Genomic DNA, 18190 nt, shown 5'->3' on the forward strand with positions numbered 1-18190 from the left:
TCATTCCATTCCATGATGTAATGAAAAGAAATCACCCCTCTAATGGCCACATTCCATTCTATCAGGTAAAACAAAAATGTTTTTTCAATAAAATGGAATGACCATTCCATTTTTTTCCAACTCATTATACAAAACACTAAGTAAATTTCTAATCTTACATGATTAAGTGGATTATCCATTCTCAATGTCTTCTTTGATTCATCAAGTGGCTACTATGGATATCAAACAATTCCATAAAAGACATTATTATTCTAAATTGTTATTGAACAGATAAGGTTTTCTAATATGAAAATACTGAATTTAGAATGCTATAACTGGCTATTTTTTTAAAGTACAACACCTTAATAAGAAAGGAAATAGAAAGTAACATGATGGTCAATTTCTGAATACGGGATAATGGTCAATCTCTGAACAGGGGCAGAATGGTCTATGTGGTTTTTGTTGGTTCAGGTTATAAAAAAATTGGAGTGTAATGCATTTTTACCAAAAAAATATATTTTATAAACTTTTGTTGTGTCAAACTCAAAGCATTTGTAATTGCAAAGAACAGGGTTAACTATAACATCTCATTTTCACCCAAAAAAAAAAATCTTTTATATCATTCCTCCTCTGCTATCCTTTTTTCTAATGAAACTAATCCCCATCAAATTGCATCCAAAATCAAGATTAACACAATTAAAGGAGTAGAATTATAGTTACACCAGGTCTTAGATCCATTAAATTCCAAAAAAGGACTAAAATACCCCTTAGAATTTTTATCATACTAGATCTTTAAAGCATCAAACCAACATTTTCTAATCCCCTGCTAACCATAGTCACGATGTTTTATACAATATTGGATATATCTGTCACATTCAACAGTAACCCAAAAAGGACAATAATGCCCTTTGTTTATTTGTGTATTATAGCCAACAACATTCTCCTTGGTCAAATTTCCCACTCTTGGCATGTCCTTTGCTTTCTTGTGAGTTTTCTGGAAGAGAAATTTCTTGGTTTTTCCTGTAAATTTTGTCCATCAGAGCATGCCTAACTGAGTTTGTTTGCAAAATGGAAAAGAAAATGAGTAAAGCTTTATTTGCTTTGCTTATCTAGGATACTGTAGGTGAAGTCAAAATTAGTGGCATAAGCATTTACACCGGATTTCCTTATCTGAGTGAAGATTAAAATTACAAGAGAAGCTAACATAGAACTAATAAACTCATTGTCAAATTACAAATCATTGAGATTCAGAGCTACTTAAAAAGAAAAAAATTGGAATTAAACTCAGTTAGAGAGAGAGAGAGAGAGAGAGAGAGAGAGAGAGAGAGAAAGAGAGAGAGAATGACCTGAAATGGTAGATGCGATGAATGGAGAAGGAGAGACGAATGGAGATATGACTATGGTCTATGTATCAGTGTGAATCCGTACATATCAGATTAGATCCAAACGAAGATAGAATGTGATGCAATTAGGTCGAAACAGATATACGATGCGATTCAATTACCTCCAAACGGCGAGGCGATGCGATTATGTCTAAACTCCCATACCGACGTAAGGAGGTGCATTGAGGGAGGGGGTGGAGCAACGCCGGTGGGCCGGCAAGAGGAGGTGCCGAACTGCCGGTGGATGGAGCTACGAGGGTGGTGGTAGTGCGTATATTTCAATCCAGGGCAAATACCATATGAAGCTGTTATTTTGTTTAAAATTTTCATTATATATTAATTTACTTTTCATTAAAACTAATTTAATAAATATATTTTTTAAATTTAATAACATAAATATATTATTTTATATTGATATAGTAAATGTATAATAGTATCATATATTAAAAAAAAAAGTTATAGCTGGTAATATTTGTTTTTATTTGTTTGTAAATTAACCCTATTGTATATATAATTCTATAGATAATAAATTTACATTGTTTTCAAATAAATAAATTATAATTTTTCAATCATAAAAAAAGATTATAATTTTGAACACCACATAGTATTTAATGACCATTACTTTTGGTCATTGAGTCTATAATTCTATTGACAACTACTTTTTTGGTCATTGCGACTACTTTTTTAGTCACTAATAATTATTATGAAATTAAATATAATAAAATTTTTCTATAGTTGATTGACAATTCAATAACAACTATCAAATTTTTGGTCACTAGGGGTTGTTTGATTTGATGCTGATTGGTCTGGTCACACGTTTTTGTCTGATTTGGTCCGATGAAGCTGTTTGATTTATATCTGACCCAGTCCACATATCTTACTCGTTCCATATAAAAGAGTTGATTCGGTCCGCAGTAGAAAAAGGGTTTGACTGATTCTTTTTCTTTCTCCCAAAATATGCATCCTTTACACATCTTCTTCCTCATCGCCGAATTTATGAAGGTGATGTATGTTTTTTCGAAACGAAAATATCTGAAGTTTGTGGACCACCTCTATAGCAGAAGACGAGGACTAAACGTTTGTAGCATATAATAAAAAGTCTGTTTGTTTTTAAGCTCTGTGGATTGTTTTAATAAGTTAAAGTAAGGTGTGAAGAAGTTTAAAGTAGAGGGTCTAAGGATGCGTCAAGCAACACACACAATAGTTTTTAAGTTAGAAGTCTTCTGAAAAACAAATAGCTGCGAAGGGCCAATTCCTACCCGTGTGCTACACGGCGCAATAATAAGTGGTCAGAAGTGGTTTTTTTAGAAAAAACAAATAAAACGGAATAAACACAAGTCTACAACTCCATCACGTCCCCTCAGATGCCGACCTCCTTCTCCAGCGTTGCCCTCCTCCATCCCCGTTGCCACCCTCCATCATCGTTAGTTTCATATATCCTCTCCTCTCTTTCTCTGCAAAACGATTTCAATGGAAGATTTGATCTCCACATTCGTTATAGAAATATCAATCATCTATTCAAACTATAGTTGCTGCTCAAACACTTTGGAATATTACTCAGGTAACAATTTTTTCAATCAGATGGAACTGGGCAGTCGGTAGAACCACACCTTGAGTGTTTTGTGTTCAAATTTCTTTATGATTCTATCATTTTTTTTTCTTCCTTTAGGGAATATGTTTGATGAACTTGAACAAGTGATGTTTATGTTATGCGGGTTGTGATTATCTCTTTAGTTGAGTTAGGATTTTACACTAAGCAAATATATTTCAAGATTTTGTTATCATAAAAATAGATTTGTCAACATCCAATTATTATAATTATATAAAATCAATGATTTGTATGGCTTGATGCACTCTTGTTAAAAGTTAAGGGTGTATTTTACATCAATCAAACTATGATACTGATATCATTTGTAGTGAAAATGATGTCTTTTTTTTAACAGCACTACAAAAATTCAGTGACCACTTAATATATGCTCATTAAAAGATGTTTTAGAGACTAGATTTTGGGTTGTCACTAAAAAATTGGTCACTAAAAGTGACTTTTCTTGTAGTGATACTACTCTCGGCCCTATGCCCCCATGTCACCTAAAAAAAGGTTTCTTAAAAAAGACCTTTCATTGCTTAAAAAAAACCTCATTACCAAATCTATTTAAATTAGATATTTTTCTGTTTTTCCTTTTTTGTTTTCGATTCAAACACAATTTCCATTCTAGTATACTAAAGAATTTTCGGTTGCAGTTTCTGTTCTAAGAAATTACGACAGATACATGCATAAGGTAAATATATTCTTGATTACAGAAGGTCCTTGTGAAAAAATCTACAGAAATCAAGAATGTGACAAAAAGAAACCTCTATTTGGTCAAGTTATTGATTTCTTGCTTTCGTTTGCCTCCGCAAATCAAAGAAAAAGATATTTGTCTTTTGTTGCACCTACCTCTAGTTAGATATTCATGGACCTCTTTATCTTCATAAACACAAAACCACATGTTTACAGAGAAGAATCAAGAAAAATTGCCTGCAGGAGACTACCAAGAGGAAGAAGAAAAGACGCCATTGCTGCAGACATCACCTCTTGAACTCATTGATATGCTGTACTACACTTCTTATCCGTTTGCTCCATCTCTATCTATATTACAAACTAATACTCATATATTCGAATTCATCAGCATTTGAATGATTATTTTATTTTTGACCTTGATTTTGTAAAATGCGAAAAAGTATATTCATATGGTGACTGGGGATGTAATTAACTGTTTCCTATATGAAATCCATGATTTCAAAGTCCTAACTAATTTTGAGTTCGGTTTCATTCTTATTTTTCGAATTTGATGATCAATTTAGGGAATTCTGATGATAAGATTTAGGCTATTTTTTATATTTTAATTAACACCCTGAATTTTAAAACAAGGAATTCATATAGTAAAACTGTCATAACAAACTGCCAATATTAACCTTATTTGTAAACATTATATCAATAAGCTCTAATTCAAATGTCACAATGGCAGAAGCTTGAACTCCTGGTAGATGACTGCATATACAAAGGTGTTCGTTCTTTTCATTTTGTAGTAAAAGAATGAGGTTCAGGCACGTACTTCTATTATATTTTGATAAATAATTTCATATTAAATTCGTCTGGTAATAACTTTTATAACAAATATTCTTTGCTTCAAACTTTTATTATATGAAAGAATTACTTGGGGAGGATGCAATCTTAAAGTCTCTTTTGTGGGCACCACAAATCAACTCTATCTTTATATAACATGTAAACATATAACGAGGATGCAATCTTAAAAGTGGCTTTGTGGGACCACAAATCAAATCCGTTTTCCTATATAATCATGTATGCAAGAGGAGTAACCAGGATTGAAAGAAAGAAATAACTAAAAAAACATACAAAGATGGCAGGCTCAAGCTCTAATCCACATGTCACACTAGAAGTTGGTGAAGAAAACCCATACCCATACCCATCACATTTTTATACCCCTAGTTTTGTTACCTTGAAGTTGAGTGGAAGGGATGAGTATGAGATTTGGAAAACACAGATGCTATGTCTGTTAGAGAGTCATGGTATGCTTGGTTTCATTGATGGAACACTGGTCATCCCTCAAACCAGTAATAATGTTTCAGGCAAGGAGAAAGTGGGAGACCATCAAACTCATCACAAGTTGTGGAGAAGATCAGATGCCCTGGTGAAGGGTTGGATTCTTGGTGCTCTCTCTAAACAAACACTCACCTATGTTGTGGATCGACTCAAAGAAAAAGTCTATCAAGAGAGAAATGCAGCTGACTTCTGTGCAAAAGAAGTATGGGATGAATTGGAGACTATGTTTGCTCCTGCTGTTGTTCCACCAGAATTGCTAGTCGTTGAAGGTAAAATCTTTAAACTAACACTCATATATGATAATGCATTTATAGCTTTTAATGTAAAGGAGTTGAGTCTAGTTGTATCCTAGGGTTTAATTGCCAAATTGTAAACTCTTATTCCTTGAATCGAGACTCAAATCAAAAGAAACACAAAGGGTTCTTGGCTTTTGAGAGGCCAAGTCTCTCCCAAATCCGACTATTTCTGTTGCAAAGATCCATGACAAAAAAAAAAAAAAAAAAAAAAAAAAAAAAAAAAAAAACACAAGACTCCTACTTATACTCTACTAAATCGACATAACATGTAAAATGACCTAAAACCCTTAACACTTGCATTAGCTTGTTTGACCATTGATTGGTGGACTTTACCTCTATGCACATACGATGTTTATAGGGAAAATGACTTAAAAATCCAACGAAGTTTCCAAACCGTTTAAAAAACTCCAATAATATTTTGTCTGTTCAAAAAAACCCAACAAACTTAACATTTTATCTAAAAAGCCCAACTAAGTTACACTTTATCAAAAGTCAAATAAGGGAAACAGATGACGTGGTTTATTACCATATCGGAAAAATGACTTATTAGACCAACGAAGTTTCCAAAACGTTTAAAAAACTCCAATCATGTTTTGACTGTTCAAAAAAAACCCAACGAACTTAAACAAAACAAAATTGGAATTTTCTGAACGGTTTGAAACTTTGTTGGACTTTTTAGACAAAAGGTTAAGTTCGTTGGGTTTTTTTAAACAGACAAAACATGATTGAGGTTTTTTGAATAGTTTGGAAACTTCGTTGGGCTTTTAAATCATTTTCCCATGTTTATATGAAGTACAGCAGAGCGCCCCATTAAACTAATCTTTTAGACCCGGCCCATAAGCCGTTTTAGGCCTGCAATTGAATGTATGCATGTCTCTATGTGTGCATGATGCATGTGCGTGTGTATGTATGTCAATGGTTTTCTTTTTCATCCTTTGAAATCCCTAACGGATTGCTCTCGAGTTTCATTTAACGAGAAAAAGGAAGAGAAAAGAAAATAAGATTCAAGTTAATTTTCTTTATAAACTATCTTCCTAAATGTTTTTTTTAGGAAGATCAATTCCTTACTTTTGTTTTCTTCGGTTTTCTTTTCGGGAGTGGAGTGTAAATGTTTGGATTAAATTAGAGGATCGACATATATTCAGTCTTTAGTTATCACCTTTATAATAACATGATGGAAATTTAGATACAATACGAGATCAAGAAAGAGCAGAGGTTCAGAAACAATTGTATAAGGCTACCCTCGGAGGAAAATGGAGGGATGTTGAAATAGTTTTGGTGGAACGACAAGTTACAGTGTTAAACAAAATCACAAATAATGGAAACACAGCACTCCATGTAGCAGTTGGTACTTCCAAGGAACCATGGTTCTTGCAGCGACTGTTGGGAGTCATACCAGAGAACAGACATCTATTGGATGTGAGAAATTCAGATGGAAGCACACTACTTCATGTTGCTGCTATAGTTGGCAACACCGAAGCTACTGACATACTGTTGGGAAGATACCCACAATTGTTGTTGGCCAAGGACAACAAGGGTCACACACCATTAGCCATAGCTCTCTCTAATATGCATACCGAGACATCTAAGCTTCTGTTGCAATACATTAATACTGACATAGAGAAGGATGCGCTGTTTTCTGGCACAAGTGGTGATGAGCATTTAGTTAATGTTATTTCCTCCAAAGATTTTGGTAAGTGTCGACTGGACTCCAATTCCAATACTTAAAAAACTAAGCACGTAAACGAAAATGGCTGAATTTGGAATATATGTAGGCTTTGCGAAGGATCTGATGCAGCATTACAAAACATTGCATACTGATGCTGTGCTGATGGCTATAGCTCAAAATTTTCCATGCGAACTTAGTATATTGGAAGAATATATAGGTTTTTTGATTTTAAACTTGATTCTGCATGTTCTTTTACATATTGTGTAATTATTTATAGGGCGTCACAACAGAATTTCTTGTAATCCACTTTTTATACTGAAGGGACTGATATGGTCGAGCAACGAGACGTCTTTTGCGAAACCTGTGGGAATTGTATTTTTGACATTTTTGAAAGATGTAGTCCATGTGTTTCCTTGTTCTGTATTGTCCCATGCTTTATCGGTAGGTCATGAGTCTATGTTTCCTTCAATTTCTAACTTACTGGTTGCGCATTCCGATCATAACCTGGTCCATCTAACAAAGATTTTATCGATAATGCAGGTATTGACTATTGTCTTATGCTTTTACTGCGGATCGTTAGGATGTTAGGTAAGATGAATCATCAAACCATCATTGTATTACCAAAAAAAAAGAGACCAAAAGGTATTTCTTTATTTGCGATGCTCATTTGGGTCTATGTTGCAGTGTCTCCATTTATTAAAGAGAGAGTTCGAATTCACGAAGATGCTATGGAACTATTAGAGGATGCATGTAGTTTGACAATTAAAACAAAACATTCGAGCTCTTTCCCTCAGTATTACACAAATCCAATTCTTGAAGCTGCAAGACAAAATTCATACGAGGTGGTACAACGTATTGTGTATTTCTTCCCAAGTGCAATTATGAGTGCTAATGAAGATGGCCACAACGTTATTCAATATGCTGTGATAAATCGATCAGAAAAGGTTTACAACCTACTATATGAAATGAGCGAACATAGGAATATATATCGAACAATTAAAGACTCTTCTGGGAATAACCTATTGCACTTGGCTGCAAGATTGGCACCATCCAACAAACTGAATCTTATATCAAGGGCAGCTTTACAGATACAACGAGAACTACTATGGTTTAAGGTAAGAATCTCTATGATTCAAAATCGCCATACTTGATGATTAAAGATCAACATTTGTTTATTAAGCCTTGTTAACATATTGTAATCTTGTAGGAAGTTGAAGGATTTGTGTGTCCTCTAAGCATCATTCAAAAGAACTCTAGCGGCGAAACACCAAAAATGGTATTTACTAGAGAGCACAAAGACTTGGTGATTGAGGGAGAAAAGTGGATGAAGTCTACTGCAGAGTCTTATACAATTACAGCTACATTGATCATCACCATTGTGTTTGCAGCAGCCATTACAGTGCCCGGAGGAAGCAACCAGGATACTGGAGTACCAATTTTTACCTACAAAACCGCCTTCACTATATTCGCAATATCAGATGCCATATCATTATTTGCAGTTGTTACGTCACTGTTAATGTTTTTGTCGATTCTCACTGCACGTTTTGCTGAGCAAGACTTTCTCCTCAAGTTGCCTACAAAGTTGATAATTGGTTTGACCACCTTGTTCATTTCAACCACAGCCATGATAGTAGCTTTTGCTGCAACTTTGTATATTGTATTTGGCCAAAGCCACTCAAGGGTTCTTATCCCTATAGCTGTGTTGACATGCCTACCAATTACTTCGTTTGTGACCTTGTAGTTCCCTCTTGTCCTAGACTTGATGAGTGCCACATATGGTCGTAGTATTTTTGGTAAGAAAAGAGATTATTCTTATTGGGATAGAGAAATACTGATTTGATAATATGTTTAAGATCATCGGAATCATATTGGAAGTTGTGAACTACATTGTAATGCTTTGAATCTTGGAAAATAGCTGTTGTGAAATCATAGTGTACAATAGCGTGGATTTGTCATTATTGAAACATATTAACTACAAAATAATCTAGTCATCTTATCATTATACACGGCCATGTTGTGCTATTCGGTTGGTTCAACGGATCATGGGTCAGATCCAGTTAACAATCCAGAAGTGTTTGGTCGAGTCATGCTGAAATAAAGGGATTATACCCATGATTTTAGAATTTGCACATGAGAAATGGTTTAGTTTGACCGAGTTTATATGAGATGACGTTGATAAGCATGTGCATGTTTATTTTAATTATAAGTAGGTGTATTATTTCTTTTGTTTTTACCTCTATTTTTCATTCGAATATATAAGCTTTCTCCCTACAAGTTTACTTTCACATACAACTATGAGTGGTGTGTGTTTTTTAAGGGACCCCAACCTACACTTGGTATCAGAGCTTAGGGCTCGTGAAGAGGTACAAGGCCATTTTGAGAGTCGAATTTTGAAGGGGGGGAGCATTTGGGTGCAAGGTTGCCATCGCATAGGGGGTGCTGTTTGACGACCGGAGGTTGCGGTTGATACAAATGGCAGAAAATTGGTCATCGTGTGCAGCAGATGGCTGCGGTTTATTGTGGTGATTTTCCGGTTGAAACAAGATGTGATGTTAGTGAAGTAAGTCACAGAGGGTGGCCATGGTTGTCCGTATAGCATATGATGGGTGTTAACAGAGATGAAGGTGATCTCAAAGGTTTCTGAATTATGCTTGATCAAGTAGATATATCCATATCTGCTATAATCATCGTTAAAAGTCACATAAAATCGATTTGCATCCCTTGTGGTGGATCTGAAGGGCCCACACACATCCATGTGTATGAGATCCAACAATCCTTCACCTCTTTCACATGAGCCAGTGAAAGCTGATTTAGTTATCTTTCCAACCAAACAATATTCGCATGTATCATCTGACCTTAAGTCAAATGATTCCAATACTCCATCCTTTTGGAGTTGGGCAATGCGTTTCTTGTTGGCACGTCCATGACGACAATTCCACAAGCATGTGTTTTCTAAACCATTAGATGAATCAATTTGCAAACACCTTTTCCTAAATTATCTACAACAATCCAGTTTCATACACGCCATCACACGGTAATGCTTCAAAATAAAACACACCATTATAATAAGCATAAATAGAACCATCCTCATTATCAAAAGAATATCTAAAACCTTGTCTGTATAAACCATGAAAAGAAATAATTTTTACCTTCATTTATGACGAATAACAACAACTGTTTAAATCTAAACTCAACCCACTACTAAGAACTAAAGATAAACACCAATCTTAGTAACATGCAACGATCTCCTATTACCCATAATTAGGTTCATCTTCCCATGCTCCTCATCCTTACTTCTATTTAGTCCCTGCAAATCAGAGCAAATGTTAAAGCCATATTCTGTATCAAGGACCCAATAATTAGAATGTGATGAGTTTTTAGATAAAATAGAGTAAACGTGCTAAGGTTGGCTTCACCTTTCCATCCTTTATGCCCTGCAAGTATTTGGGGCAGCTTCTCTTCCAATGCCCCTTGTCATTGTAGTAGAAGCTAGTAGCCTCTTTAGGATCAGAGACAGGAGGAGCATCAGAACTGGCTTTGCCTTTAGGGCCATTGCTTGATGACCCGACTTGACACTTTCCCTTCCAATTCTGCTTGGGAGGAGCTTTCCTCTTCTTCCCCTTCCCTTACCCAATGGCCAAGACGGGAGCAGTAGCAACAGGAGGCAATACTCTTTCCCTTCATTCCACTCTTGGTGGTTCTCAACAAGATTTGGATGTAACGCCCCAATTTCCCGAGTATCAATTTATGGTTATAAATTCTCATAATTTCAAGGTCTACTTGATGAGTTGGTTGCCTGACTCGCCGAGTAGAAGTGAGTTTGTCTAAGTGTTTAAGTTACCTACTCGTCGAGTCCAAGAAGGTACTCAATGAGTAGGAGCTAGAGGAGGAAAACCCTAATTTTGGGGTTTTGCACCCTATTTAAAGGATCATTGGCCTCCCCATCCTCCCTTTTACACCCTTTTGACGTTCCAAAACCCTAATTCGTGTGTGTATTCTACATTGGTGTGTGTTTAAGCTTTGAAGAAGTATTTTGGTGAGAAAAGCTTGGGGAACAAGTGATTAGTAGCAAGGAACTCGTGGGAATCAGAGATCTACTTTAGTTGGCACCCTTTTGAAGGTATTAAGTTGTTATCTTGGCCTTATTTCATCTTAGATCTCATTTGGGTGGTTCTTAGGAAGCTTTTCTTGTGTTTGAGCTAAAAGCTGAAGTTTCAACTTCAGATCTAAGCTCTCTTTGGTCTCTAGGTCCATAAAGTTGTTAGATTTGTCAAGCATGATCCTCCCCTCAAGTGTGAGACTTCTTTAGAAGCTTGGTTTTGTCATTTTAAGACTTTAGAGCTTTGCATGCACGTAAAGTTTGTAACTTTACACGATAAACATGCCTTGGGAAGCTGGATCTACAATTTGGAGCCTTAGCATGGCTTAAAAAGCCTCTATATGGACGAAGGACTGAAGGGAGACGACGAGTCACATGGTCAACTCGGTGAGTCCGATGATGATTGTCGTGGGCTCGACGAGTCAGATGAGTGACTCGGCGAGTTGGCTAGGATTTTCCTAACCTTTGGACATGTAGGAACTCGGAGAGTAGCTGTGTCACACCCCAAAACCGATAACGGCGGAATACGTTTCGGGGTGGATGACGTAGTGTACAGTATCATCACAATTGTATAATAGTAAAAGCAAGAAACATACAACCATTTCATTTACATAGTAAGTGTATTTACAAGTGTGTTTTGTAATGTTTGACAAACACCAAAAGTAAACAAAAATAAGAGATGGGTCTTGCATACTCCATCTTCTCCAAAAATACTGCAGCTGTACCTGTCTATCTTTGACCTGAAGATACAAGTTATTTTGAAAAGAATATCAGCATAAAGCTGGTGAGTTCATAAGAGTTTAGTGTGAGTACTTGTATAAAAAGCATTAGAATCATTAGTATGAAAACTGAAGTTTGTAATCATAAGTAGTGGTAAAACCTAGAAAATCCTATATTTTCTAGAACTGTATAGTAAATGAAAATCTTTAAGAAACTTGTTGTTTCTATCTTTGAAAGCCATTATCGTAGAAGTGTAATAGTGACTCACCATTAAGTAAGGCAATATAGTGAGTTATTATTGGAGTTCATAATAGTGGTGCAGCATCCTTTAATATTAGGTACTTATTTACTTCGGGATATTACTTCATCTTTCTTTTAGTATTTTAGTGAGGTTATAGTATCTTTCTTGTATGTTACCAATAGTGTGAGTAATAGCGGACCCTCATGACCTTACCTGTCATGCATAGTGTAGTAGAGTAAAGGCATCCCTGGACCTGAGCGGCTCGGACTGAAGTTATCAGTCGGGATGTAATAGCGTCTGCCCCGTATAGATCTATACATATAGTGTCGTCTTCCTATCGGAAAACTTCGGGCGTAGTGTGTAGCGTATAGAGTATCTCGTAGTGGATTAATGAACTATCTCATGATTAGTACATTCTCTTGTATTATAGTGTAGTAGTCTTTTGTATAACTTGTATTGTATTCTCTTATTAGTGTATTGTTTCATAATAGAGAGAATTATAGTAGTGTAGAGTAGTAGTTAAAACAAGGGATAGAGTCCTTAACTATACCTATTATAGTTAAATTAGTGTGTGTAGTTCTAGTCAGGTTAGTGATTTAGGCATCTAATGAAATAAGAAGTACTCGTAATCCGTACTAATATACGAGATATATAACTAAGAAATCAACGACAGTCGGACGGATAACCACTACCCTAAGCCCACAATCAAACAAGAACAGGAAATAAGGCGAGCTATCGGTCCTAAGTCCTTCAAGTCTTACTTATATAAATATATCAGTGTGGTTACATTTTTATAAGAAGTTTTATTAAACAAAAGTGTTGTATAAAGGTAACATTTAAAGCTTGTTTGTCAATTCAAAACAGTTTTGAAAACAGATGATTGATTTATAAGGCATAGTGATAAATCACATGTGATTTGAACTACAAGTAGTGAATCACATGTGATTAATTCTGTAATATGAAAATTTGTCTTGTATAACTTTTCATAAGCATGATATTCAACTTGTATCTCCCCCCCTAAAACATATAAAACATTTGAAAGGCTCATTAAAGGGGTATGAACTCACCTGAAATCGCGTAAATCGGGTGAATCGGGTAAATCGGGTAAAAGTGTCGGCTGAGCGTTTTGTTCCAAATACTGACTTGTACACCTTTAGGACCATAATGTCATATGAAAATATTGTGTTTTACAATAAATTAATCATTTTATGCTTTTCGTTTAAGTATTGAGGCATTCTAGCATCAATTCGGGGTTTTAGGGCCTAGAAGGGGTTCCCGGGAGTGGTTTAAGGCTAAGGAGGATTTACAGAAGGGTCCATGAGCTCACTCCCTTGGAGTTTACGGCCTAAAGGCCAATCCTTGGGAGTTTACGGCCGTAAGCCCCCTAGGCTTGGCCGTAAGCTCATGTGGTCCTCCAAATTGCTTGTTTAAGGCCTTATTTCACTTCCTTACTTTAATGGCATGTGTCTCGGACCAATATGGAGGGATTAAACTCTTGTTTTGTTACATTTTGGGGAGTTTACATCCAAGACTTGTTCTTGGGCCGTAAACTCCATTAAATCCTTCAAGATGGATGTTTAAATGGTACAACATGTTCTCATTCACCTTAGATAAATCCTAGAAGGCCTTACAATGAGTTTTGGGACAATTTGGCATGAAATTTGGGGAGTTTACGGCCCAAGAATATCCTTGGCCTTAAACTCTTCATTTGGCCTCAAAATGGGAAGTTTAATGGTACAACACCCCTCCAAAGGCCATAGCTAAATTCCTTACATGCATTTGAGGGGTTTTGGGACTTGTTTGACACAAAAACATGGGTGTTTACGGCCCAAGCTTAGCCTTGGCCGTAAACTCCTCTTTTTGCCATCAAATGATGTTGTTTGATGCATTTAAGCCTTCCTTGTTGTCAAGTCTAATTTACCAAACACCCTAGATGAGTTTTTGGGACTTTAAACAAGGGTTTTTGGGGTGTTTGAGGTGTTTACGGACTAAGCACAAGCTTGGGCCGTAAACTCCTTTTTAAGCTCCAATTCTTTGTGTTTTAGTGTCCAAAGTCTCCTAGGTTTATACCTCAATTAGTCCATAAGCTTAGAGGAAGGAAAAACAAGGTCTTTGGCATGATTTTGGGGGTTTATGGCCTAAGGGGCTTCTTAGGCCGTAAACTCCATTTTGTTCCTTGTTTTCTATGATTTTGGACTCTAAATGCAGTAAAGTATGTTTAGATTAAGATAGGGAATGAGTCCTTACGTTTGGAAGTCGGAAATTCGCGGATTTGGAGTCGATTTCGGGTCTAGAGAGAGAAAGTAGTGAGAGAGAGGTGAAATGTGGTAAAAGAGTTCAATTGTAGTGTTCAATCGCTTTTATATGTCTCGGGTATTGCACCCGATACACGGCTACCCGATGCTAAAGTTTAACGGGGTTAAACTTTTTACCCGAGTGAAATGGTCGAAAAGTAATATAACTCTATTTAGTTAAACGGGGTTAACATTTACAAGTTATAATTACTTATGATAATACCGGAACATGTAATTAACTAGATATTTGTTTATTGATGACCCAGACAATACCGAGAAATAACATATAGTGACGCATTCCGTTAGTGAAAATAGGGTTTGCAATGGCAATATATTTGGGGTTGTCACATTATCCCCCCGTTAGGGGAATTTCGTCCCGAAATTTAGAATTCATACAGATAGGAATTACAATACTACTACGCGAAGAGATGGGGGTATTTGAGTTTCATTTGGTCTTCGCGTTCCCAAGTGTATTCCGGTCCTCGTTTGGCGTTCCACCGAACTTTCACAATTGGGATTCGGCTTTGCTTTGTTCGTTTTACTTCTCGATCCATAATCTCCACGGGCTCTTCAACGAAGTTGAGGCTCTCATTGACCTCAATCTCGTCAAGGGGAATTACGAGTGTCTCGTCTGACAGGCATATCTTCAAGTTAGAGACGTGAAAGGTAGGGTGTATATTGCTTAGTTCGTGAGGTAGGTTGAGTTTATAAGCTACGGGACCGATTTTGGCGAGAATCTCAAAAGGCCCTATGTACCTTGGGTTCAACTTTCCATGCTTTCCAAAGCGTATCGTGCCCTTCCAGGGTGAGACCTTCAACAGGACTCGATCTCCCACCTAGAATTCTAAGGGTTTTCTTCGGTTGTCGGCGTAGCTTTTCTGTTGATCCCTAGCGGCTTTTAGTCGTTCGCGTATCTGTACAATCTTCTCGGTCATTTCCCGAATGATCTCCAGACCAGTGAGAGAGCTATCAGGAACTCTTCCTTTAGCTAGCTGAGTGTCACCCACCTCAGCCCAGCACAGAGGGGATCTACACTTACGGCCGTGGAGGGCTTCGAATGGGGCTGCCTTGATGCTCGTATGATAACTATTATTATAAGAAAATTCCACAAGAGGTAAGTGTGTGTCCCATGACTTACCGAAGTCAATCACACAAGCTCGCAGCATATCCTCTAGGGTTTGAATCGTCCTCTCACTCTGTCCGTCGGTCTGCGGATGGTAGGCTGTACTCATGTCCAGCCTCGTCCCTAGTGCTTCTTGCAACGATTGCCAGAACCTATAGGTGAATCTACTATCTCTGTCTGAGATAATAGATATAGGGATGCCATGTAGTCGTACTATTTCTTTAAGGTATATTCTAGTGAGCTTCTCCATCTTGTCCGTTTCTTTAATGGGTAGGAAGTGTGCGGACTTGGTCAACCTGTCAACAATGACCCAAATGGTATCTAATCCACTCGCTGTCTTGGGAAGTTTGGTTATAAAGTCCATTGTAATCCGCTCCCACTTCCATTCTGGTATCTCAGGTTGTTGGAGAAGTCCCGATGGCTTTTGATATTCGACCTTGACCTTTGCGCAAGTAAGGCACTTACTCACAAAGGTGGCGATCTCCGCTCTCATGTTTGGCCACCAGTATAGCTTTTTGAGATCCCGATACATCTTATCTGAACCCGGGTGGATGGAGTAGCGAGTGTTATGCGCTTCCCTCATAACCAAATCTCTAAAACCTCCATGGCGTGGAGTCCAGATTCGGTCCATGAAGTAGTAGGCTCCGTCACCCTTAACCTCTAGATTTTTATCCATTCCGCGCAGAGATTCTCCCAACGCGTTCTCGGGCTTTAAGGCTTCCAGTTGAGCCTCTTTGATCTGTGTGGAGAGATGCGAATGGATAGTCATCGTCAACGATTTGGTCTTTCGTCCAGTATACTCCTTCATGCTCAGTGCATCTGCTACTACATTGGCTTTTCCCGGGTGATATCTAATTTCACAGTCGTAATCGTTAAGTAGCTCGACCCATCGATGCTGCCTCATGTAGAGTTCTTTTTGGTTCATTATGTGTTGAAGGCTTTTATGATCAGTGTACACCACACTCTTCGTCCCATATAAGTAGTGTCTCCAGATTTTTAGTGCAAAGACAACCGCTCCTAACTCGAGGTCGTGCGTAGTGTAGTTCGCCTCATGGGTCTTTAGCTGTCTCGAGGCATATGCGATAACCTTACCCCGTTGCATCAAGACACAGCCGAGCCCCTGATTGGATGCATCACAGTATACAACAAAATCTTCTGTCCCTTCGGGAAGGGATAATACTGGTGCGGTGCATAGGGCTTGCTTCAGGGTTTGGAACGCCTTCTCCTGTCTTTCTTCCCAGTCAAACGGTACTCCTTTCTGTGTCAGCATAGTGAGAGGCTTCGCGATCCGAGAGAAGTTTTGGATGAATCTACGGTAGTAGCCAGCGAGGCCTAGAAATTGACGAATTTCCGTAGGCGTCTTCGGTGCTGACCAGTTCTCAATAGCTTTAATCTTGGAGGGATCCACATGAATTCCTTCTTCACTAACCACGTGACCTAAGAATTCAACTCTTCGGATCTAGAATTCTCACTTAGAGAACTTCGCATATAACCTTTCGGATCGCAACGTTTCCAAGACTCGTCGTAAGTGATCCCTGTGTTCTTCCTCGTTCCGAGAGTAAACGAGGATATCGTCAATGAAGACGATGACGAACTGATCCAGGTATGGACGGTACACTCTATTCATCAAGTCCATGAATACTGCGGGGGTGTTAGTCAGTCCAAAGGGCATCACTACGAACTCAAAATGTCCGTAGCGGGTTCGGAAAGCTGTCTTCGGGACATCTTCCTCAAGTACCCGTAACTGATGATACCCAGATCTAAGGTCAATCTTGGAGAAGTAACTTGCTCCTTGTAGTTGATCAAATAGATCGTCGATACGAGGGAGAGGGTAGCGATTTCTAACCGCGAGTTTACTGAGTTCCCTATAATCGATGCACATCCGAAACGATCCGTCTTTCTTCTTCACGAACAAGACTGGAGCTCCCCAAGGTGAGAAACTCGGTCTTATAAAGCCCTTGCTGAGCAGTTCATTGAGTTGACCAGATAGTTCTTGCATTTCGGCGGGCGCTAGACGGTAGGGCGACTTAGCTACCGGGGTAGCTCCTGGAATTAGGTCGATTCTGAACTCAATCTGATGTTTGGGAGGTAGGCCGGGAAGATCCTCCGGAAAGACATCAGGGAAATCGCATACTATGGGAATGTCTTTTGGATCTTTCGATTTCTGGTTAGTGTCGATGATGTGAGCAAGAAAGGCGCGATATTCCTTGCGTAAGTATTTCTGAGCCTGAACACTGGAGATGATATGAAGGCTCGTACTCGGCTTATCTCCATATATCAAGAGGGTTTCGTGATTCGGAAGGTTCAGACGAATGGCTTTGTCGGAACATAGGATATCAGCGTGATGGAGACTCAACCAATCCATACCAACAATGACATCGAAATTTTTGATTGAGACAGGCATAAGATCGATTGGAAATGAGTGATCGTCTAACATGAGAGTGCAACCTATGTAGATTTCGCTAGAGCTTTCTGTTTTCCCATTAGCCATTTCTACGACGAATGTTTCTTTTAGTGGTTGAGGGGTTTGTTTGAGTAAGTATTTAAAGTTATGATTCACGAAGCTTCTTTCTGCACCACTATCAAATAAGACACATGCATAGGAGTTGTTGAGAAGAAACGTACCCATGACTACCGTGGGATCTGCTACCGCTTCATTGTGACCGATAGCGAGTAGCCTTCCAGGAGCTCCAGCATTTGTGGTTTTTGGACAGTTTCTCTTAAAATGACCCGCCTCTCCACAACCATAACAAGTTGGGGTCACTCCCATACCAGGAACCTGT

The 18190-nt window shown here is 37.9% G+C and overlaps 1 protein-coding gene and 1 long non-coding RNA gene across 2 annotated transcripts; one reads left to right on the forward strand and one right to left on the reverse strand.

The window, feature by feature from the left end:
• Nucleotides 1-648: 648 nt before the first annotated feature.
• On the reverse strand, nucleotides 649-1658 carry LOC145031206 (uncharacterized). Its single transcript, XR_013676870.1, has 2 exons — nucleotides 1326-1658; nucleotides 649-999 (listed from the first exon to the last, which is right to left on the reverse strand). It is a non-coding gene; the product is annotated as an uncharacterized LOC145031206 (long non-coding RNA).
• A 3081-nt stretch (nucleotides 1659-4739) lies between these two features.
• On the forward strand, nucleotides 4740-8796 carry LOC145031207 (uncharacterized). Its single transcript, XM_078979721.1, has 7 exons — nucleotides 4740-5234; nucleotides 6448-6954; nucleotides 7037-7147; nucleotides 7252-7371; nucleotides 7471-7518; nucleotides 7615-8045; nucleotides 8138-8796. Exons 1-7 carry the CDS (start codon nucleotides 4763-4765, stop codon nucleotides 8669-8671), a joined length of 2223 nt encoding a protein of 740 aa, XP_078835847.1. The 5' UTR covers nucleotides 4740-4762; the 3' UTR covers nucleotides 8672-8796.
• The last annotated feature ends 9394 nt before the right edge of the window (nucleotides 8797-18190 follow it).

The sequence above is a fragment of the Lactuca saligna genome, chromosome 2, assembly GCF_052625555.1.
Source record: "Lactuca saligna cultivar CGN05327 chromosome 2, ASM5262555v1, whole genome shotgun sequence".
Lineage (NCBI taxonomy): Eukaryota > Viridiplantae > Streptophyta > Magnoliopsida > Asterales > Asteraceae > Lactuca > Lactuca saligna.